Source organism: Schistocerca cancellata, chromosome 2 (assembly GCF_023864275.1).
Source record: "Schistocerca cancellata isolate TAMUIC-IGC-003103 chromosome 2, iqSchCanc2.1, whole genome shotgun sequence".
Taxonomy (NCBI): Eukaryota; Metazoa; Arthropoda; class Insecta; order Orthoptera; family Acrididae; genus Schistocerca; species Schistocerca cancellata.
Genome location: NC_064627.1, coordinates 463808264 through 463834101, shown reverse-complemented (window position 1 = coordinate 463834101; position 25838 = coordinate 463808264). Strand labels below are relative to the sequence as shown.

Sequence of the window (25838 nt, the reverse complement as noted above, 5' to 3'; positions counted from 1 at the left end):
AATATCTAGACATTTTACAACTAGTTTTCACCTTACCCGAAACACACCTCATCTACCATCACTTTCTTTAAATATCTTTTGCCTACGCAGACTTAAATCATTCTAATTAATGGGTAGGCTTGCAAGCATCAAAACATGTGGCATAAAAGGCCGTATATTTTGACTGCGTTGACTTAGAAGCTCAAATTTTTTACACAATCAAGGGACCAAAGACCTTAATATTTGATGTGAATTTCAACTTGATACAGCAACCCATTTCTGAGAAGAAGGGGTCTTAACAGACAGAGAGACGAACAACAAAGTAATCATATCAGGCAGGCTGTTCAAAGTCAGCCCCATGGGGCACAGGCACCCAAGGGCACTCACAGGCTCGCCCAGCGAGCAGGTGCTAGGGGATAGGCTGCCTGTAAGGGTCAATTTCACTGTGTGTATGCACTGCTGCATTACGTGCCTGTCGCTTAGTTACGTCTTGTGCTTTGTACTGGACTTAGTAATGACAATGATCTCCAAAAGCAGCCCATTGCCTTTTTCACCAAGTTGGGAAGAACAGTTTTTGTTTGTTGAGAAAGATGGGTTGCTTCAGTGTCTTGTGTGTCATAAAGTTCTGAATACAACAAAGAAGTATAAGATACGGCATCACTACATGTCTTCTCAATCAACTCAGTACGACAAGCTGGACAGTTGCACTGAAGGACGAAGTTCAGCAACAGGTATATCTGAGGCAAAATAAGTACATAAAAATAATTAATGAATACATACTTCTTCTACACATTCTGTATTTGTATTGATTTCATTATTACATATGTTTTATGCTACTACTGTAGACTGAATTGATGTGGTGCTTCGAACAAGCTACAAAGTTGCACACATCACTGCAACAACTGGACCACCATTCTCAATCGGTCCCTTGGTGAAATCATGCTTGTTCACTGTTGTTGAGTGCTTAAAGCCAGCAGATTTTATGACATTCGATGGAGTTTGCCTCAAGCAAACAGTATGTCACCGGATCCACAATACAAGCACAGATTTGGAAAATCAACTAAAACAGAAGTGCCAGACTTTTATAGATTTTTGTTAGCCCTTGACAAAGCTATAGATATCACAGACATTGCTCAGCTTGCTATATTGTGAGGGGTATTAATTTAGAACAACAGGTTTTCAAAGAGCTGCTGGACATGATACCGATGGAGTATACAACAAGTGAAGACATGTTTGAGGTTGTTTGTGAGTCTGTAGAAAACATGTGCTTGTCATGAGACAGGCTATGTTCTATAGCAACAGACAGTGCACTGCAAATGGTTGCAAGCCAGCAAGGTTTTTTGACTCATCTGAAGGAAAATATAAAGATGGAATTTCAGAAAGAAATATCAGGCATACACTGTTTTGTGCACCAGGATGCCCATTGTGCTAAAAGTGTGAAATGTGCTGACATTATGAAGTTCAAGGTGAAGTGTGTAAATTCCGTAAGGCTCCACAGTGTCAACCACTGTCAGTTCAAAGGCTCTTTGCATGACCTGGAAGCAGCCTATCCTGATATTCCTTATCACTCCACATTACAGTGGCTTAGTGGAGGCAGAGTTCTCATTGTATTTTTCACAGTTTGGGAAGAGATTACATTATTTATGGAAATGAAAGGAGAGAGGCAACCATCACTCAGCGATGAGAAATGGGTAGAAGACCTGGCCTTCCTAACTGACATCACAAGACATTTAAACAGCTTAAATATGTCACTTCAAGGAAAGGATTTATTAATTGTTAATATAAGTGATAAAATTAATGCATTGATCCACAAAGTTCATCTATCTCAAAGGCAACTTGGTAGTGGAAGTTTAATTTTTGCGAATGTTTTCCATCCCTCCAATTGCCAGAAGAAGTAAGTTTTGGTGATTATCAACAAATAATCGTACAACTTCGTCAAAGTTTTGAGGTGAGGTTTAAGGACATGCAATGCTTAAAAAATGAGTTAAAACTGTTTCATACTCTAGTTTCAGTTGTACCAGTTACTGTTCCTTCAGAAATGCAATTAGAACTAATAGATTTTCAAAGCAGCACACTGGTTAAGAACAGATATTACAACACTATACATGTGGTAAGGTGGTATCATGATTGTCTTGCAGAAAACTTTCCCAAATTACACAGGAATGTATCTGACATCATATCTGTGTTAGGCTCAACATATGGTTGAGAACAACTGTTTTCTACAATGAAGAGAGCAAAAGCTGCAGAAAGGTCCCAGCTGCATGACCCAACACTTATAGAGTACTCTGCATCTTGCTGCAGCTTGAGGACTGACACCCGTTACTTCATTACTCATGAACAGACAGAAATGTATTTCATAAACTAAAAAAAATGTTCATACGTTTAGCTCATATTGATGTTTTTTGTTAGTTATAATCAGTCACTCTGTATTGCACTGTACATGGTCTCCTCCCTAGCCAGTGTTTTGTGCACAGTGGTGCAAGTAACCTGTTTGCCCAGCTTTGTACACCTGTGACACTGTGCGCATGCTGTTTACTCAGTCCTCCCCACCAGTGCCCGCAGGCATCTAGCTGTTCACAGCTGAGCTCTTGAGCTCACGCAGCCTGCTGTAAGGATTCTATTTTTACCAATAAGGTACGGAACCACAAAAATATGAATCACACCTTCTGTTTTTGGATTCATTGTCTGAAACATACCCACAGGGGCAAAAAGATGAGGTTGAGGGCAGAAGCATTAACACTTTGGAGACCAAGCCAAAGCATAGTTCAGGCTACAGATCTGTGTCAAAAAAAGCTGCACCTGAGTAGAAGTCGGGCTGCAATTTTCTTGAAGCATGAGCCAACTATCGCTCAAAAACTCATTTCATGTGAGCACAATGTATAAATATCTTCCTACCTGTTCCTTTACTGGTGATGTCTCCTGTTGTGCTGTCTCCTGTTGTCAGTTTCTAGAATTACATTGAAAGAAACATTGGCAAATGTAACAAGGCCTGTCACAGATGGCTGAGTCGATATGATAACATTGATGTAATTTCAGTGTGTACTCAATTTAGCTTTAGAGTTTTCTATAATTATCCTACAAATGCGTCACATTTGTTGATTGAGCAAGTAAGTTTGGAAGCTCAAGTGGAAGAAATTGCTCAATAACACAACTCACACTTTTATCTTGGGAGAGTAATTATACACACATCAAAAAAAGTTTTGCATCATCTTGGTTCCAAGAGTTCCAGAACCTGGACAGAAAATTGGAATAGAGATCAACATAAATGTCATTTCTGTCCTTTTTATTGCTCGTGATAACCATACACTGCATGTTGTACAACCCTACAGCGAGACCTTCAGAGGTGGTGGTCCAGGTTGCTGTACACACCGGTACCTCTAATACCCAGTAGCACATCATCTTGCATTGATACATGCCTGTATCTGTCATGGCATACTATCCACAAGTTCATCAAGGCACTGTTGGTCCAGATTGTCCCACTCCTCAATGGTGATTCGACGTAGATCTCTCAGAGTGGTTGGTGGGTCATGTCGTCCATAAACAGCCCTTTTCAATCTATCCTACACATGTTCAATAGGGTTCATGTCTGAAGAACATGCTGGCCACTCTTAGTCAAGTGATGTTGTTATCCTGAAGGATGTCATTCACAAGATGTGCACAATGGGGGTGCGAATTGTCATCCATAAAGTTGAATGCCTCGCCAATATGCTGCCAATATAGTTGCACTATTGGTCAGAGGATGGCATTTATGTATCATATAGCCAATACGATGCCTTCAATGACCATCAGAATTGGCCCCACATAATGCCACCCCAAAACAGCAGGGAACCTCCACCTTGTTGCACTTGCTGGACAGTGGTGTCTAAGGTGTTTGGCCTGACAGGGTTGCCTCCAAACACAACTTCAATGATTGTCTGGTTGAAGGCATATGCGACACTCATCAGTGAAGAAAATGTGACGTCAATCCATAGCAGTCTATTCGGCATGTTGTTGGACCCATCTGTAAAATGCAGCATGGTGTCATGGTTGCAAATATAGACCTCGCCATGGATGTTGAAGTTGGGCATCATGCAGCCTATTGTGCACAGTTTGAGTCGTAACATGACGTCCTGTGGCTGCACAGAAAGCATTATTCAACATGGTGGCATTGCTGTCAGGGTTCCTCCGATCCATAATCTGACATAGCAGTCATCCACTGCAGTAGTAGCCCTTGGGCAGTCTGAGCGAGCGATGTCATCAACAGTTCCTGTCTCTCTGTATCTTCTCCATGTCTGAACAACATCACTTTGATTCACTCTGAGACACCTGGACACTTCCCTTGTTGAAAGCCCTTCTTGGCACAAAGTAACAATGCGGACACAATCGAACTGTGGTATTGACCGTCTACGCATAGTTGAACTACAGACAACATGAGCCATGTACTTCCTTCCTGGTGGAATGACTGGAACTGATCGGCTGTCAGATCCCCTCTGTCTAATAGGTGCTGCTCATGCATAGTTGTTTACATCTTTGTGCAGGTTTAATGACATTTCTGAAGAGTCAAAGGGGCCGTGTCTGTGATACAATGTCCACAGTCAACGTCTATCTTCAGGAGTTCTGGGAACAGGGATGATGCAAAACTTTTTTTGATGTGTGTACTTTGTGTCATCGTTGTTTTAAAGCTTATAATCTCACAAAGAACTATAACAAAGATGAAAAGAAATCTTTAAGCTTAGTTCCTTTTAACATGTATTACTCTTTAAGAGACATCAATTACATATGTGCCAGTAACACTGTAAACAACGGGATAAATGCTCAGTTTCTTAGGCTCAATAATTTTCTGAGTGGGTGGTCTCCGAAGTGTTAAGGGTACAAAGGACGTGATGTGTGGACAAATCTCAAATGTATAGCTCATGAAAGCTGTTGTTTGAGGGTCCAGTTGCCATGAGAGTTGTAAACTAGCCACTAAAATCAAGTGTTTTATGCCACTGCATGGTCAACTCTGTTCCTGAGCACGGTTTTGCAATGACCATTCATTTGGGTAATTAGCTGGTTGGTGATCATTCCTACATAAAATGCCATACAGGAATTGAGTAGGACTGGTATATGAAAAGACTGCTTTCATAGGTGACCCTCTGTCCGATGATAAGCCTGTATAGGAGAGAGGGGATGTGGCGTAAGGATACAATAGGAAATCGAATAGATTGCATGGGGAACACCACTCTGGATGGGTGAGAAGGACTGTGGGCAAGATATTCCTCATTTCTGGGCATGACAAAAATCAAAGAATATGCTTCAGATATTCCAGACCAGGATGCTGTAGGATCATAATGTGGCTACTTCTCTGCAGCTAGTTTTTGTGGATGCTTAGAGGACTAGAGGTGTCTGAGGATATGCTGTGGGAAAACTTTTTATGGATTTGGTTTGGGATATAGCGACTTTTTATGGGAGCCTTACTGAGGTTTACGTAGCACCAAACTTGGTACCCACAAGTGTACATCACATCAGAAGAAGAGATAGTTGTAAGCACTTCTCTACACCCCCCCTTCACAGCTAAATTACTGAACCAAGTCCCATCATGGAACTTGCTATTGTCGACAAACTACTTCCATTTGCTGAGGTCTTTGGTAAGTTCCTCCCTTTGTGTGACAGTCTATATTAAAAGCATTCATATTGCATTTGGCATAATCTTTCAAGCACAATGTGGGACTTCCAGGTGGTCTCTTGGAAAGTGCTATCTCACTTAGTACTGTGCATCATGGAAGATATAAATAAATAAAATGTCATGTGACTAGGGCCTCCCATCGGTCAGACCGTTCCCCAGTTGCAAGTCTTTCAATTTGACACCACTTCGGGGACTTGTGCGTCGATGGGGATGAAAATTATGATGATTAGGACAACACAACACCCAGTTCCTGAGCGGATAAAATCTCCAACCCAGCCGGGAATCGAACCCAGGCCCTTAGGATTGACATTCTGTCACGCTGACCCCTCAGCTACTGGGGGCAGACATCATGGAAGATGAGTAGGGTCCATATGATGTAAGTGTCCTAGACATTGCAGTTGATGTTCCTTGACAGTGTAAACTGAGTGTCCATTGTTATTCCACCTAAAATGTGGTAAGACATAAATCAGGTATACTGTGCAAACAGTTGAGGAAATGAGCCAGGAGCAGAGGAGACTCAATGAACTCAACCAACTCACAAAACCTGCAGTTGCAAAATGTTGCAAAGTTACAAAGGACTCCATGAAATATGAACAATCAGAAGTAATTGAACAAATCTTGTCTTTTGCGACTGTCTCTTAAGGGGGGGGGGGGGGGGGGGCTGTTGAAACAGGAATTGCCAAAAGCCTGAATAATAGGGGCAGTGACTTCACTTTTAGTGAAGTGTGGGACCTATCATTAGTCAACTGAAGTCCCAACACTGGCTGAGAGCAACATGCAGACTTGATGATGGTGGCAAAGCACTGAGGGACTGGAATTCATTCCCAACATCTGAAAATCATGAGTACTCACCAACACTCCACCCAATGCTGCCTGCAGCTAGGTAATGGGGAAGGTGTACAGAACAGTAATAGAATAAAGAAAGCATTATTTTGAAAAGAAGTTTATTCTTCAGGCAGCACTTGATGACGGCAAGGCATGCTGTCAAACCATAATGCTTTGAGAATGATTGCACATGGCTGGTCACCTGAGAGCATTAAAAACAGTTGATTTAGAGGAAAGCTTGAGATATTACTAATGTGGGCGATGATGTTCAACATACATGACAATTGGTGAAAATTAACATCTCAGCTAATAAACATACTGACAGCCATAAGTGGTAAGTATCATGTTCAAAAATATTCTGAGTACTACTTTAAAGCATGGAACCATTTATTTTAAAAAGATTATACATACTTGCGTTGTATATGAGCTAAGCTGTTTAAATATTCATCCAACTCTGTTAACCTTCTTTCCCAGATAGATGCACGATCTGTGAAGCTGCTGTAGTTTGGAGAGTTCTTGATAGACTGAAGAAGGCACTGGTTATCACCTATCTGTAGAAATAACAAAACTGATTTAAGGGATTCAAGCATACACCTGTCTTGAGCTGCAAATTTCTAGATACATAATGTATGTAATATAAAGAGAACAAGTGATCTACACATGGGAGAACAAGCAACGTAACTAGTGGAGGATGACGACAGAAACCTTTTGGTGTACAGGATGTTGGAGAGGGAAGATAAGCCATTTCATAGGAGTGTTTTAATAATCACACACACACACAAACACACACACACACACACACACACACACACACACACACCACCTGTGATAACTTGACCAAGTGGCAGCTGTGCTGCAACACACTCAGAAATGTAAGCAGTCAATTTACGGTGTATCTGCAAAGACAAGTGAAGATAAAATTTACCTTATTTAATATATCCTTGAAATCCTTTATTAATGTTACAGTCTGTCCTTGTGAATCAGCATGTTCAATGAGTGAGAATCTTGCTTCAACTTCCCAAACATCAAGTTCTCCCAAAGCTTTTCTGATGGCAATTTCACTTGCTGCTCTGTTATTCAGCTCCTTAAATAGTGATACATATATGTAAGAAATCAACAGACAAACCAGTAAGTCATGTGACTAATATGTCAGATTGTGTTACAGACAATTATCTCTGTTAACCCAGACCTTAATTCACTGCAGCAGACATAGAAACTTGAAGAGGCTCATTAGGTCTCAATAGTTTAGGATTACAGGAACTTCCCACTACAACTTTAAATAAAATGGAGAACAAAGGGAGACACCAAAGTAGAAAGTATCATTCATTCAGTATCACACTTCAAGAGAGACACGCTAAATTTGAGTCATGTCTTCTATCACATTGTCTACAAGACTACCTTCTATTTTTCCAAAACTAAATATAAAGCAGAAATGTGCCTAACCGGCACATCTAAAAACAAAGATGACGAGACTTACCAAACAAAAGTGCTGGCAGGTCGATAGACACACAAACAAACACAAACATACACACAAAATTCTAGCGTTCGCAACCAACGGTTGCCTCGTCAGGAAAGAGGGAAGGAGAGGGAAAGACGAAAGGATTTGGGTTTTAAGGGAGAGGGTAAGGAGTCATTCCAATCCCGGGAGCGGAAAGACTTACCTTAGGGGGAAAAAAGGACGGGTATACACTCGCACACACACACATATATCCATCCACACATATACAGACACAAGCAGACATGTCTGATCCAACGAAGTAAATACAAATTCCGTATTGTTCATCTTCGAATGTAGCAGAATTTCAATGTACTACGAAAATCCGACTGGCAAGACTGTTTGGGATGTTTGTCAATATGGCCAACTCTACATTCTGAATTTTTTCCTACCTGTGAGAAGAGATGTTTGCTAATAGGAACCTGATGAAATGTGAATCACATGCAGTATTCTTTTCACCATAAGAATAATACGAACATAAGCATTTTGACATGTATTCTTTCGTGTTTGCTGCTATCTCATTTAAATCCTGTCTGCCTACTACGAAACTAGAGTGAGACAACAGCAAAAGTGGAAGAATATACATATCGTATCATGTTTATACTCATATTATTTTTATGCCTAATAGTGAGACAGTCAGAAATGAAGCACGGCAATTGACTAGATTTTTAAATCTAAGATGACTCTAATTTCTGTGCAGAATGTAATGTACTAAAGAGGCACCTGCAAAGATTTTCAAAGGGAGAAAAATTTTTTGCTAAACTTTCGTTCAGAACATCTTCTATAATGCGCAGTCTATTATTTGGTTCTTGTTGATCATTATCAAAGAAAGCAGCAGTGTAAGTAACAACAAATATCAGTCTCTTGCCATTGTTTCGCTAATGAGACGATTACTCTCTTTTTTCTTTTCTTTTTTTTTTAAATTGTAAGTGGCGGTAGCGCGCACAAAGCAAGCCATGCCACGAGCGGCGACAGGCCATTAACACGAACTACCAGAATGCGACAAACAATGCATGACACAGTACAGTAATGCATTTTCAGCGTAGAGTGACGTAAACACCTACAACAAAGTAAACGGCACTTATCAGATCAAAGCAAACTAAGCAATCGATTCAAACCAGACGAAGCACGTGAAAAAGGAAGGGTACTCGTATAAATACGGACGGAGCGCCTGACGCATATCAATGGCTACCTGCTAAGCTTACGACTCGAACCAAACTACTGTGGCTGTATTGTCATTCATTCGACCTAAATTGTGTCTCGTATTACAATGGACCAACTTTGATTCGATTTGGAGGTGCGGCCTAAAAGTTTTCTCTCCCCTTGAATTTCGAGCCACAAATTTCACGTGCGGCTTAGATTCAGGAAATTTTTTTTCCCTTTATTTCGAGTCTCATTTTTCAGGTGCGGCTTAAATTCGAGTGCGGCTTAGAATCGAGTAAATACGGTATTGAGCAAGCAGTAAAGGAAACAAAAGAAAAATATGGAGTATGAATTAAAATCCATGGAGAGGAAATAAAAACTTTCGGGTTTACCAATGACATTGTAATGCTGTCAGAGACAGCAAAGGACCTGGAAGAGCAGTTGAACGGAAGAACAGTGTCTTGAAACGAGGATATAAGATGAACATTAACAAAAGCAAAATGAGGATAACGGAACATAGTCAAATTAAATTAATGGAATGTAGTCAAATTAAATTGGGTGATGCCGAGGGAATTAGATTACGTAATGAAACACTTAAAGTAGTAGTTGAGTTTTGCTTTCTGGGAAGCAAAATAACTGATGATGGTCAAAACAGGGAGGATATAAAATGTAGACTAGCAATGGCAAGGAAAGCATTTCTGAAGAAGAGAAATTTGTTAACATTGAGTGTAGATTTAAGTGTCAGGAAGTCGTTTCTGAAAGTATTTGTGTGGAGTATAGTCATGTATGGAAGTGAAACATGGAGGATAAATAGTTTAAACAAGAACAGAATAGAAGCTTTTGAAATGTGGTGCTACAGAAGAATGCTGAAGATTAGATGAGTAGATCACTTAACGAATGTGGAAGTACTGAAAAGAATTGGGGAGAAGAGGAATTTTGTGGCACAACTTGACTAGAAGAACGAATCGGTTGGTAGGACATGTTCTGATGCATCAAGGGATTACCAATTTAATATTTCAGGGCAGTATGGAGGTTAAAAATCATAGAGGGAGACCAAGAGATGAACACACTAAGCAGATTCAGAAGGATGTAGGTTGCAGTAGTTACTTGGAGATGAAGAAACTTGCACAGGATAGAGTAGCATGGAGAGCTGTATCAAACCAGTTTCTGGACTGAAGACCACAACAACAACAACAACAGGAAGAGAACTTTCAAGACTAATCATTTCAAGTTCATGTTGCAGAGGATTAAAAGCAGTACCTTTCGTCATGTCCTGCACGGTGTTTGTGTAAATGGAAAAACTTTAGTAAGTGACAAGTGCTGGTGATTATGTTAATATAATCATTCCTTTCTCTCTCAAAAATTGCATTTTCATACAATGGGAACCACTTCTTGTATGGTGTGATAGACAGAAGGGATCAGGTTACTGTTTAAACATTACATAATTGTATATATTATATTATTTGTCATAGCTGTTTTATGTTTCATGGTTGGAATATTATTGCCATCATAATGGAGGAGAGGCAGAAACATGGTGTGCATAAAACAGTGAGGATTAACTGGAGAATTAATATTAAGAAGACTGAAAAGATTGACTTGAAGGTAGGAAAATTCACGACATACTGCATGCATGACTGCACTTAGTAGCACCTCTTCCAAGTATAGCCATAGACCTTTTTCAATGTATATCCCGATTTGAGACATTCTTTTCAAAAAGGTAGATGTTTATGTTAACCCATTATTTTGATGTTGATAATTGTGTGCATCCAATTACCTCACGCTAAAAATGAGTCATAGTATATGCTAGTGACACACTACAGATTAGACTATGAAGTGTCATCACAATTACGAAAAGGATGTTTTATTCTACAATTTTCAGTTGTTTATTCATTTTATTAAATGCAACAAAATTGAGTACATAAAATAGGTCCATTGTCGGTAGTCCATTAGCAAACAGGCAGACACAAGACTTTGCCCACATGGACACAACAACAAGTAACAATTACGTTGAAAATGTTGGTCACCGTAATGAAGACCATCTATACCTCTTAAATCCTATGGACACTGATGACAGTTACATTGTAATACGTGATGCTACCATGATTACGGTAGACAAAATGGCCTCTCAGTTTCTCCCGTGGTGAGAATAAAAGGCATGATAGCACATATTCATTAAATTATACTTTTCCTGTGCGACAGACACTTGATGGGATTATAACTAAATGGAACATGGAGGGTATATCCGGTACCCTGAACAGGACACAATGAATGCGACAGATATTGAGATACTTTGATGTGAAATTCATTACACAAGCACAACAATTCAATGGTTTAAAAAATGGTTTCACAAAGGAACAAAAGCAAAAGTTTGACAAATTTGCTGAAAAACATACACAAAATTTTAAGACTCTTAAAAATGAAGAAAAACAGGCATTTGACAATTCCAAAGTTAATTTTACACAGAAGTTTGATGACCTTAGCCAGAATTTATATACTGACCTGTCCAATGAATTAACTGGTAAACCCATAAACATCAGACAGGAATTAAAAGCAGAGCTACTCATGACTTATCCCAGGATATAAATAACTTGAATCAAAGAGTGTCGTTGGTAGACATTGATGCACCAAGCACAATCGTAAATATGTAAGAATCTGGACACACTGACAGGTGTTGTAAACAAGTTGCAGTCAGTATATAAAGGTTTACCATAAGAAGTACTGGGATTGTCACTGCAACTAGATAATTCAAATTTAAACACTCGGTTAGGTCAAAAGAAGGAAGAAAGAATTGATAAAAATGTGAAATAATTAAAGGATTAGGGTTGAAGCGATACCCACTAGACAAGTTAGTACCCTTGTGCAAAAGGTACTTCAGGAACATAAAACTTACATAGAAGTAGTCAAGGTGATGAAGGAAAAATAGAATTAACTATTGTCTAGGACAGATTGGGCCAGTAAAGTAGCAGAGGAAAAGTTGTGGAGTAGCCTAATCAGTGTTGCAAAAGTAATAAAAGGAAATCCAACACCAAGCAGTCAAGTGCCACTAGACCAGGAAGATAATCCTAGTACCTATCCACAGTTGTTATAAACCCCATCAGGCAAAGTAGATACGAAATATAAGATGCAGCAGGTACCGGCGACTATCGACTATTGTGCCTGTCCGGCGACTATCGACTATTGTGCCTGTCATGCAGATGTACGCAGAATATAATCACATGTACCGAAACAATGCCACACCATCAACAGACAGTGCTGCATGTCTTCCCACATTATTAGCAGATGGAGGTTTATTACAGCATAGACGGCTCCCTATCTTTTCATTGGAAGGCAAAAGAATGAACCCAGTGGTGTTCATAAATGCCTCCCAGAATGTGTTGCCTAGAAACTGGAAAAAGACACAAAATATCCATTTTGTTGTAGGATACATACAAGGCTATATCTTGCTATGAGCCATGGACATGGTAGATATGTGCCACACTTATGAACAATTCAAGAGAGCATTTTAGGATAATTTTGGTTTGTTGTGGTATAGGAGAGGTTGCATCTCGCAACAATAGTAATAGGTAACAATTTGACAATGGGAAAGGCCACCCTGGAGTTGTGAGCTGCGAGAAGTGGCAAAGAGGCAGCATCCATCATGTTGGTAAGTCATATGGTAGCCTCAGCTGTATATGTGTCATCCAAGCAAACAATTGTTTCTTGGACACAGTGCTACTGAGTGCGGTGTTCAAGATTACAGGCTATGTAATTTCAACTTTAAGATGTAAAGATGTGGAAATTTTTGTCTCAGAGTATTTCATTAAATTGTCAAGGTGCCCTCTGATACTTCAGTTAAAGGTTCCAACTCATGCTCGAGTGATGTATGTTTCATAATAACAGCAGAATTGCTAAGATTCATAAGACAAGATTTTCACTTGTCAGGTTCATTATGCAAGTAGTTGGACAATGCCAATCCTAATCCAACATATCTGACATTAAGATTTTAATGTTCTATATAGATAAAGGCTTCACAGCAATCAACTGCAATGATTTTGCTTCTTTGCCATTACTGCATGATGAGGTTTCATTTAATATGATATATTCACAATATTTTTTTATGACAAAGGTGTTGTGGTTAGATGTTACTTCTATTTTAGGTTATCATAATACAGAAGACTTATTTCATATTTGTTACATTTGATAATGGTGACTGAGCTTCACGGAAACTAGTGATGTAAACTTTCTGTAATTTACTGCGACCATGGCTTGACTACTGTACTGAAGTCAAATAAGTATGAAAAAACACACATTTAGTCATACTTCTTAAGACATTCATGTCTAATTACACAACCATTTATACTAAAGAAGATCAGAGAGGTGATAGAAATAGCCACGCGACCTGCCAACATGAATAGAGAGGACAGATATAAGCTTCCAGAGTCCTGGCTGCCAACAGTGACAATGTTACAGGAGGACAGCGTGCGTAAAGCAACTCACAATGGCGAGCAGGAGACCATGATTGTTGTATGTACACATACGTGCAGGCATACTGCAGCCCGCACCTTGCAGCAAGTGAACAGCACTATGTCTCAGCTACCATCCATTTCTAATTTGCCTGTTTCCACTAATGGCAAGAAATAATGTAAACACCAATCCAGTATGTCTTTATCTGCCAATGACAAGGAATAATATAAAGACCAATAAAGAATGCCTAAAACCCCTCCTCCTATCCTCAAGTACCCTATCAAATTATGTAAACAGCTTCATCTGCTGCTATATAAGATCTAGGGCCTCTCTCATTCCACAGTCAGCTCAGCACAAAGCCATGGGGAAGGCCACTTGCAATAGTGGCTAAAAAGTTGGAGAATTTTATATACTGGCAATGCAGTCAACAGCCCAGAAGAATTTTATTGACAGTGACAACGGCCGTGGAAGCCCATGCTTACCCACAACATTTTACACAGTTCATTGGAACCTGAATGATCTGTGCAGTCTCTAAACTCACTGTAGAAATATGCCCGAGACACAAAACACATGATGTAGTGAAGAGAGGGAGACACTGCACATGCACAGTGGGGCTAGTTTACAAGTCAAAATAGCCACTGCGAATGCACACAGCACAGCATAGTCTGACGCATTGCATAGCTGGTAGAATAAAGCAGCTTAGCAAATGAATGCCAACCAAACTGTATTTTAGAAACTTTACAATATACGTTAACTGGTATAGAAATGACGAGTCTACACTACAAAGCTAAAACTAAAGTGAGAGGAGAATTAATCTCTGGAGCATTTAGTGTGCACACAATAAAAAAACTGTATATGCAATAATATCTACACACTATATTACCATGTACAGTATACAGGGTGATTTTTTCCACCATGCAAAATCTCTAGGGATTGATCAATGAGAGGATACAGAAGAAAAAAGATCTACTGAACTTATGTCCGAAAATCCATGGTTTCCATGCTAGAGACCATTTATTCAATAATGCCTTGTTACAGAGACTGTGGTTTAATACCTGCTGTATGATGCACCCACTGTTACAGTATGTGTTGAAAATGGTTTCCACGTCCCTCAACACGTGCATGTATATACTGTAGCATGTTCTGTCTCACACATTCACATCAGCCAGGCTGCTCCCAAACAGTGTCAAAGGCAGCATGACTACACTGCTCCAGTGGCTCGACATCTGGAATGGGCTTTGCATACATGATACTTTTGAGATGGCCCCACAACCAGGAATCACACAGGTTGAGATCCAGTGAATGAGCAGGCCATGCAACTGGAACCCCTCATCTGATCCATTGATGAGGGAAGACACAGCTGAGAAACTCCTGATATTGACGGCAAAGTGGGCTGGAGCACCATCATAGTGCAGCCCATAACTCTTCAAACCTTCAGTGGCACTTCTTCCAGCAGGGGAGACAAAGTCACCCACAAGAAACACTGATAGTTCCAGCCTGTTAGGCGACATGGAAGGAAGACTGATCCCAAGATACAGTCACCAATTATCCCAGCCCACACTTTCCGGCTGCACTGATGCTGATGATTTGCTGTCACCATACCATGGAGGTTAGGCATACTATTCCACAGATGAATGTTATGAAAGTTGAAGATACCACTTCATGTAAAGGGGGCCTCATCTGTGAATAGGATGGATGATACAAAACCTGGAATCATGTTGCCTAGTAAACAAACCAGTGAAAAAACTGCTCTCGATGTGGAAAGTCTGTCATTGGTAAGCCCTGCACACACTGTAAGTGGCATAGTAACAACTGTCATGGAAAATGTTCCACATGGTCATCTGGCTTTCCCTGTACTGGCGGGTCAAGTGCCTGGTACTGAGATGGCAGTCAGCTTCCACAGTGTTAATCACATTTTCCTCCAAGTCTGGTGTCCACATATTTTGGTACATCCTTCATGATATCTCACTTACTGAAACGACCCTGTCTGACTGAATAAATGGTATTTAGCATGGAAACCATGCTTTTATGGACATAATTCCATTAGACCTTTCTTGTTCCATATCCTCTCATCGATCAGTCCCTAGAGTTTGTACATGGTGGAAAAAATCACACTGTATATACATTTACACGCAACTATACACAAGCTACAGTAAACACTATAGGAGGATATCTATGCACAACAAAGGAAGGAATAGATGTAAAGTTTTGAATAAGCTGCAAAAGATACTGACATTGTGTCCCGCCTATGACAACATTTTTATTTTCAGGCGCAAAAGGTAAATAAAAACAACAGCTGCATTATGAACATTTGTACTCTTGTAACACAGATGACTAATGAATACAGCTGCGTACTGATTAAAAATTAGTATGTCTATATTGAAAAAGTGATATGTTAGTAGCCATTAAGCAACTATGTGCCTAGATTCATGTTAGAATTAAGTTTCCTTCCAGTGAACATTGCATAGACGCAAGCTGGGATGAATGAGGAATACAACATTTAGATGTCAGGTACCAAACCAAAAGGGCTGCACTGTAATATGACTAATTATAAGTATAAAAATTTGTGTGTGAATGTGATAGCGTAAAAATGTGCATATGAAAAGGCTACAGTACGTCAGATGTTTTAAAAGTTATACTGAGGTCTTGTACTACCAAACCACAAGGGGTCAGAAGAGGTCCTATAAGTTGCTGACAAGAGCACCAAGCATTTGTGTTCATGGAACATCAGCCTCATCACAGAATATCTCACCAAAAACAAGTTGGCACTGAATAAGGATAAGGCAATTCTAATGGAGTTTCTGTTAAATTATAAATCAAGACAAGTAGGTACTGAGCCAGAGTTATCAGTTGAAACAGATGATAGACATTGACATTATAGTAAACAAACATCTTACATGGAAGGAGTACATCAGTTACATGTGTAAAAAATATCTCCTGTAACACCTACCAGCCAATATGCCTTTCTAGTATACCATTTGTCTTATGACAAACCTACTTTGGAATACTTCATTTTGTATAACATAATAACAGTGTATTTATTGTATGTTCCCAAGACTATCCTGTTTGTAACAGAAAAAAGAGCATACTATAATCAATAGTGAAATCCAAGGGAGGATTGCCACATAAAATTTACTAATAAAAGAGCAACAGATCATAGACCATTTTCTGCTGGCAGACATTTTTATAACAGAATGCTAAATAACATAAAACTGTTAAATGGAAACATACTTCAGACAAAATTAGAGCAATTGTTAATTCATAAATGTTTGTACTCTCAAGGATTTTTAATGTTGTTGCATATAATTTACCTTTACTTCTAAACTCTTATTAATGTTCATATGTTTATAAACAGACTATGTCCACGACCATAAAAATTATTATACAAATAAACCATTTATTTATTATAAACCATTTATAAAAGTACATGAAATAATCCAAGCTCCTGGAACTACAAGTACTTTCTAAGGGAAAAAAGAGGGACAGGTTGATCAACACTGAAACGGAGGGGCAGGTCACTTAAGCTCCATGATGAGAAGCACCTGCCTCATCTGATCAATATTAACAACTAAATTACTAGGAATGTATATAGAGATTGGTCGCAAGTAAAAACAATACTAGTGATTATATTCAAATGCTAACATCAAAATACTTACTTTCAATTCAGCAATTTTCCTTGAAATGTTGTCTCTCACATCAAGAATATCTCCGAAAGTTAAATTTTCTACTAATTTATCTGTGATTCCCAAAAGAATGAATAATTCTTTCCAATGTTTCTCGCTGAACATTTCACCCCTCACATACTTGATGGCAGGTATAATAATCTGAAATAAAAATTGAATGTATATTATACAATATGCTTCATATATGATATATTAATCAAGAATGACATCATGTCTATAAAAAGTAGAAGGGAAAAATTAATGTCATATGAGAAACCAAATGCAGTTATTGAAGGGACACAGGCAACATTCAAAACTGACTCAAACAATAATACTTTAAAAAAACAATTTGTATTCAATTGTTCAGTGAATGTCGAATCAACAGAAACATCACCTATGACTCAAACTTTCAAAGCAGAACAATAAGAACTAGAGGTCACTCAATGCGAACAAGATTAAATGGGCTAAATTTAATGAATTTTAAGTGATACACTCATCAGATTCACAATAGAACAAACACTGGCACGTACAAGCAGATTGAAAACTTGAGTTTGAGCAATAAAATTGACCATTATAATTAATTAGTTATTGAATTAATATTTATCATTGTTCTAATCACTGAAGTTATTAGCAACACTTTTTTATTTATTTTTTATTTATTTGTGTTTACATGAGAGAGAGAGACAGAAATAATTCCACCCAATGGCAGAGACCTGTGTTACACGAACTTTCTATCACAATGAATTCTATGGCACTTGCGCAGAACCATGGAGCTGAAAGTATCTTTTCCAAGAGTGGATCCCAGTTGCAATTGAAAAATATACTAATGAAAATATGTTGGCAAGTAATCACTTTACATCACTGGTATTTGTAACACTCAAATTATACGTCAATATGTGCAGAACAATTACATGAGAATAGTCACTGTATATTTTACTTCTTATTTGTGTACAGGCTAAAGACAAAGGAGATATTCAATAGAAGAACTACAATATGTGAAAAGGAGATACTGACCAAGAAAAAGTATTGAATGGCAATGATTAGGTCATATCAGGAAAAGATCAGATGACATGAGCCGAATGAAGAATATACTGAAGATCATCATGGTTAATGCAAGATAGAAACTAGATGAATGAGTTGGGAGAGCTGTGGAAGTGGAAAACTAACAGCTGACAGCAAAAACATTAACAGCAAAGTTATTTTAATACAGTCTATAAGACCAAACATATTATCTTTGAGAGATATAGCAAGAGGTAATTACTTAAAATTACTTACTGCAGTTAAAGTTACGAAATTATTCATTTCAGTTGCAGCTACTAGACACCATCTCTATACCTATGGAAGTAAAACAAAAAGAATCAAACATACACAGAAATACCAAACTTAGCCTACTGCGTGACTAGATATATTCATTACTTTTGGGTAGGTTAGAATGTAACAATGAATTTGGTACACCCAATAATAAGATGCACAGCTGAAAGTAACGAACTAAAAACTGAAATACAGGCTAAGTTAGGTATTTCTGTATATGTTTGATTCTTTTTGTTTTATTTTAATAGGTATAGAGATGGTGTCTACTACTTGTAACTGATATGAATAATTTCATAACTCGACTGCAATAAGTAGTTTTAAGTAATTACCTCTTGCTATGTCTCTCAAAGATAATAACTAAAAACTGAAGTGAGTGTGCATTTTAGGTAAATATTTCTGAGACAAATGTGAAAATTTTTTGTTGATGGATGTAAATTAAAATCAACTGACATATTTAAGATATTTATCTTATGCTTATTTTGTAAATCATTATATATTTCAACTGACATTGTTCTTAAAAACTCTTTAGTACTTTTAATCAGTTTTAACTTGTAAGCAATGAGATAGCAAAATCAGATTCTAATTTTCTCTCTCTCTTCTCATATACTCAAATGTTAGGGTTTAATTTATTTAATTAAAAACCTTTGTAAAGGCTACAGGATTTATTCTGTTTCCACGTTAATTACTTCTCATTTTTGTGTAATTTGTTGTGAATTAGAAATTGCATTTACACAGAGTGTACCTTTTGAAAACATCTTTACTCCCATTCAAACATGGTACTAGCCATAACATGAAATATTTTAAGTTTTATCTTAGCATCAATTTTCTTACAGCTTGAATAATAACAATAAAAATAATAATAAAAGCAGATTTTCTTTACCACTATTGATAAACCTGAACCACTGGCTAATAGTGACATCAACATATTTTATGAATGGGAGATTCCTGGGGTTTACCAAAGATGTGTACAACATGTATACAACAAAAGGACAGATAAGAGTGTGGTGACAAAGAAAAAGTCTGGAAAATGGACTGGAACATCCAATGGCATTTAGTCTGGAATGGTGTGGATAGTGATTTTTTGGCAATTATCTTCCTACTATTGTAGAAATACTAAAGGAATCAATTCTAATTCATATATCAAAAATTCTGAAAACAAACAAAATAAATAATTTATTGCTATAATTTCTTTGGGAAAGACCTTTACTAAGTTACATCTGTAGTCTGGATTAAATCTCACTTTGGCACAGAAATAGGTGAATTATGCTGCCACAAAAAATCTTCTGTCATTTGCTGAATAGTATTAAAAGTCTGACAGATAGCCAACCAACATTTAAAAGCACATTAAAAGAATTTCTGAATGACAACTCCTTCTACTCAATATATATATATATATATATATATATATATATATATATATATATATATATATAAAAAAAAGAAAGATGATGAGACTTACCAAACAAAAGCGCTGGCAGGTCGATAGACACACAAACAAACACAAACATACACACAAAATTCTAGCTTTCGCAACCAACGGTTGCCTCGTCAGGAAAGAGGGAAGGAGAGGGAAAGACGAAAGCATTTGGGTTTTAAGGGAGAGGGTAAGGAGTCATTCCAATCCCGGGAGCGGAAAGACTTACCTTAGGGGGGAAAAAGGACAGGTATACACTCGCACGCACACACACACACACACATATCCATCCGCACATACACAGACACAAGCAGACATTTGTAAAGGCCAAAATCCTTAAAACCCACATCCTTTCGTCTTTCCCTCTCCTTCCCTCTTTCCTGATGAAGCAACTGTTTGTTGCGAAAGCTTGAATTTTGTATGTATGTTTGTGTTTGTTTGTGTGTCTATCGACTGGCCAGCACTTTTGTTTGGTAAGTCTCATCATCTTTGTTATATGATATATAATATATGATATGATGAGGAGGTCCCATACTCCAAGGAGCGTAGGGGACGATGCGGGAGACCCGTACTGCTGTACTAGGCAAGGTCCTAGCGGAGGTGGTTTCCCATTGCCTTCCTCCAACCGTAATGGGGATGAATATATATTATTGTCTAAAGAAAGCTTATGTTAAATAGACATGTTCCACATCACATCATTACGAAATGTCATATTCATGATCTATGGAACAAGGATTAATGTTTGTATGTATGTTATATGATATATGTCTATGATTTTCTGCAATGATGTACCATACTTGCTTCACTGCCACATTCAAATTGCAACTTTTCTCCATGGCCCTGTAACTGGGGTCACCTCTAACAGACAAGTGCACTATGAATAAAATGTTCTCGGTTTTCCAGCCGCATAAATTCGAATAAAATCCTCGAGCTTTCGATGGCCACTTCTGCCATCATCATCACGAGTTCACTGACTGCCAGGGCTGCTACAGTTCTCGCTTATATAGGCATGATGACATCAGCAGCCAATCAGATCGATCCAATGTGGCGCACGCGTAAGTCAACCCGGGCAGCTACCGGAGCTATTGCCCGTGGCAGCACCGATGACGTCAGGTGGCACCAGGGGCAGGTGCCACTTTTGAAACTGTCGCGCATCTGTCTGCTTTCTTCCGATGTCCAACACCCGTCCCCATGCCATGCTGAGTGTGTATCCCTGGTCTCTGTTGAAATTGTTGTTGTTCAAATGAATCTTGGCCAAGATTGCTATCACAACACTACTTATCAACATCCTAAACAGACAGAAGAGATGGCTCACTGCTATAACAAAATATTCTACATTCACACTCTCCAAAACACTGTAAAGTGCAGGGCAGAGAGTATGCCCCACATGTATGCTTTACGGAGCAGTAGTGTGATTGAATTTCTGACAAGAGAAGGGTCTTGGAGGAGCTTGTGGAGAGCAGATGCAATTTGGAGAACAGTCTCTAATTGATAACTAGACCACAAAATAATCATAATGGAATTTAAACAATGTAAATTATGCATGTCTACAAAATTAAGTAATTTTTCTATTGCTCTCCTGTTTTACTCGGTTAATTTATTTATTTCGAGAGAGAGAGAGAGAGAGAGACTGGTGTCACAGAGATATTTACTGATCTGGGCACTTGGCTTTGCAGCCAGAAACTGAGGGTTGTGAGGTGACATTCCTGCTTCAAATAAAATCAGTCAGACATTGTTTTATGAATAGTCAGTGGTTATTGTAATGGTAGTAATAAATGTAGATGGATCAATGTATAAGGCTGTGAATTTGAATTATTACTAAAAGAAGACATGTAATATGGTTAATGGGTAATTGTAACCAGACAATAAACAATAATTTCATAATGTATGCTTTGTGAGAAGATTATAACAGCATTTTTGTCAGCAGAGCAGTACAGAATTTCTGTGTGAAAAGAAGACAAGATGTGTGTACCAAAACATAATAACTAAGGAACAGGAGAATTTTTAAATTGAGGAGACATGTTAAATTGGGGAACAGAGGTAAGAAATTTGGAAACTGAAGTCTGTATTAGTAATTGAGGAATTTGTATCAGGCAAGTTAATCTAGAGGTCTCAGAAATGTGCACACAAAATAATAATATTTTTAAAATATCAAAAAATATCAAGTACACAAAACCCTGCTGCCTCCTCTGTTGCCAGTACTTTTCTTTCCTTTTTTCTATTAAATGCATAAGATGCGTAACTCACTGGGAAAGAAAAACACAGATTTCAGTAGCCTTAACCATTGTGAGTAATGTGGAATACAACATATATTTACATTAAATGAGTTACAGCTATAAACAGTGAAGACCAATAACTTTTAAAATATTTATTATCTGTATTACTAGTTCTCAGACATTTCTGGTTACCCTTAGGTGAAGATATAGAACACTAGCTCTTTTTTCAATTAAAGCAAAATTCTGGGTATACAATGTGATTTCTAGTGCCCACATGAACTTAAAAAAAAATGCATCTGCACATTATAACTGTATACGAGTAAGAAATAACTTCAATATATTGATGGAAATAAATAAATATTTCAAAAAATGACTGCTGCTATTCGTAGCTATAAATTGTACTCTGGACTTACATATTACTAGTACAGTCAGATCACTGAATTGAATTCAAAAAGTACAATCCTGAGTAATAAATGTGGACCTCACTGCTCTTCTTTCATGTGCATACAGCAACTGAAGGAGTAATTAAAAAATGCCTTTATCTGACCTGTATTAAAATAACAAAGGCATGATGATAACTTTATAAAACATACAATTTCTGCTCACACTGTAAAACAGAAACTGCCAGACAACTACCGTATTTACTCCAATCTAAGCCGCACTTTTTTTCCGGTTTTTGTAATCCAAAAAACCGCCTGCGGCTTAGAATCGAGTGCAAAGCAAGCGGAAGTTCTGAAAAATGTTGATAGGTGTCGCCACAACTAACTTCTGCCGTCGAATATATGTAGCGCTACACAGGCATCCTTTGTACGCACAAAGATAAATACTGGCGCCAAAACCTCTGCGTCAGTAAATAAAATAAAAAAAATTGGAAGACAAGTTTTTTTTTTTTCTCCGCCCGAGTTTCGGCCACTGCTTTTTCATACATTATCCAACGAAGTAAATACAAATTCCGTATTGTTCATCTTCCAATTTCAATGTATTACGAAAATCCGACTGGTAATACTGGGATTTTTGTCAATATGGCCAACTCTACGTTCTGAATTTTTTCCTACCTGTGAGAATAGATGGTTGCTAATAGGAACCTGATGAAATGTGAATCACATGCAGTATTCTCTTCACCATAAGAATAATACGAATATAAACATTTTGCATCTCATTTAAATGCTGTCTGCCAAATAAACTACGAAACTAGAGTGAGACAACAGCAAACGCGGAAGAATATACGAATCGTGTCATGTTTATATTCGTATTACTCTTATGCCTACTAGTGATACAGTCAGAAATGAAGCACGGCAACTGACTAGATTTTTAAATTTAAGATGACTAATTTCTGTGCAGAATTTGATGTACTAAAGAAGCGGCCGCAAAGAGTTTCAAACGGAGAAAAATTTTCGCCAAACTCTCGTTCAGAACATGTTCTATCATACGCAGTTCTTGTTGATCATTATCAAAGAAAGCAGCAGTGTAAGTAACAACAAATAGCAGTCTCTTGCCATTGTTTCGCTAATGAGACGATTCCTCTCTTTTTTTAATTGTAGGTGGCGGTAGCGCACACAAAAAGCAAGCCATGCCGTGAGCAGCGACAAGCCGTAAACATGCACTATCGAATGTGTCAAACAATGCATGACACAGTATAGTAATGCATTTTCAACTTAGAGTGACTGACATAAACACCTATAACATAGGAAACGGCACTTATCAGATTAAAGCAAAATAAGCAATCGATTCAGACCAGACGAAGCACGTGAAAAAGGAAGGGTATCCACATAAATACGGACGGAGCGCCTGACGCATGGCAATGGCTACCTGATAAAGCTTAACTGCTAAGCTTTCGACTCGAACCAAACTACTGTAGCTGTATCGTCATTCATTCGACCTAAATTGTGTCTCATATTACAATGGACCAACTTTGTTTCGATTTGGAGGTGCGGCCTAAAACTTTTCTCTCCCCTTGAATTTCGAGTCTCAAAATTCAATTGCGGCTTAGATTTGGGAATTTTTTTTTCCTTTATTTCGAGTCTCATTTTTCAGGTGCAGCTTAGATTCGAGTGCGGCTTAGATTTGAGTAAATACGGTACATATACATATCATTCAGCGACAAAAATTAGGCAAAAAAGTTACATATTCTATAGTGTCATCAGCCAATTTCCCAGACATACGACAGTTATTCAAGACAAGTTTCAGTATAAAGTATCACAATGTTATGGATAAACATTGAGGCATATATACCTTGTATGTATCAATTTCTTGGAGTAATTTCACAGTTAGCCCTGAAGTTTCCACTCCTGACTTAAGTCGTTGCTCCCAGTTTTGTAGAAAATCCTCAAAGACATAACTTCTGCTGCGGAATATTATCCACTCAGATTTTGACATCTCCTGAAGTCCTTGAATGACAATGAGCAGTAGTAAGATGTGACAGTAATCACAAGGAACATAGCAATTCTAATGATAGGCATATCTTTCTATTTAGCCAAAACAGAATGCTGTTCTTTCCAATTATGTAACAATCATTCATTAATTACACCATAATCATAATGGACAATTTACCATTTCTTTATTGCCTATGCAAAACTCACCACTGTTGAATTCTTCAAACAGAGACCAAAGGGTCTCATGCCTGCCAATATCAGCTTCTACCTCTTCACATATATTAAACTTTGGTTCCTGAATAGCAAAATGTAAGCAGTCTGCTCTGTAAAAAAGGGAGAAAGAAACAGTTTTATCCACTTATACAACACTGTTTCACAAATCTGATCAGGAGGTAGACCTCTCACCGATGTGTAAATAATTAATGCTCATTTTACCAAGTAACTCCACCATAGCAGGTCCCACAGAAAATTTACCAACATGTTCATCTGGATTATACTCTACATGGCTATGAAAAATGGACACTGTTGAAACCAGATAGCAAGTCCTCGGAAGCAATGGATATGTGGCTTTGGAGAAGGCTAATAACAAACAGCTGAACAAAAAGAAAAACCAATTAAGATGTAAAAAGGGATCAATAAGTGCAGAACACTTATAAAAACTATTTAAAAAAGGATAACTTTTGGACATTTACTGAGACACAATAGTTTCTGACAGACATACTGGAAGGAAATGATTTAGAAAGAAAACCATGGGAAGGTGAAGAAAGAAAATAGTCAAATATCATTGGAAATAACAAAGTGCCAAAATTATGAAGAAATGAAAAGGACAACACAAAATAGGAGAGCACTGCTGCAGTAATGAGCCATAGCCTGTAGAAGAAGATGATAATCATTATCATGCAGATGACTCTGTGACTCAGTACCCCTCACAACTGGAGCAACTTAATTACATTCTCCACCAGGGTTTTGACTATCTATCGCCATGCCATGAAACAAGAAATGTCCTACTCACTGTCCATTCCATCCCTCCCACACCACACACCAAGCCCACAGAATATCCTTGTCCATCAACACACAATCGGTGCTCCAAGCCCCTTGCCTTACCCCTCTAATAGACCTAGATGCAAGACCTGCCCCATACATCCTCCCACCACCACCTACTCCAGTCTAGTCACAAACATAACCTATCTCATTAAAGGCAGGGCTTCCTGTGAAACCCATCATGTGCACTAGAAGCTAAGCTGGAACTACTGTGCTGCATTTTACTTAGTCGTGCCAACCAATAAGCTGTCTGTCCCCATGAATGGCCACTGACAAACTGTGGCCAAAAAACA

General features: G+C 38.1%; 1 protein-coding gene across 1 annotated transcript in view; it reads right to left on the bottom strand.

Annotated features, from left to right (window-relative positions):
* LOC126161972 (cytoplasmic dynein 2 heavy chain 1) overlaps positions 1-25838 on the bottom strand; it is a 778966-nt gene that overhangs the window by 531681 nt on the left and 221447 nt on the right. Inside the window, 5 exon segments of the mRNA XM_049918163.1 lie at positions 6860-6999; positions 7374-7532; positions 17186-17353; positions 24365-24519; positions 24712-24827. Coding sequence (XP_049774120.1) covers positions 6860-6999; positions 7374-7532; positions 17186-17353; positions 24365-24519; positions 24712-24827 — 738 coding nt within the window.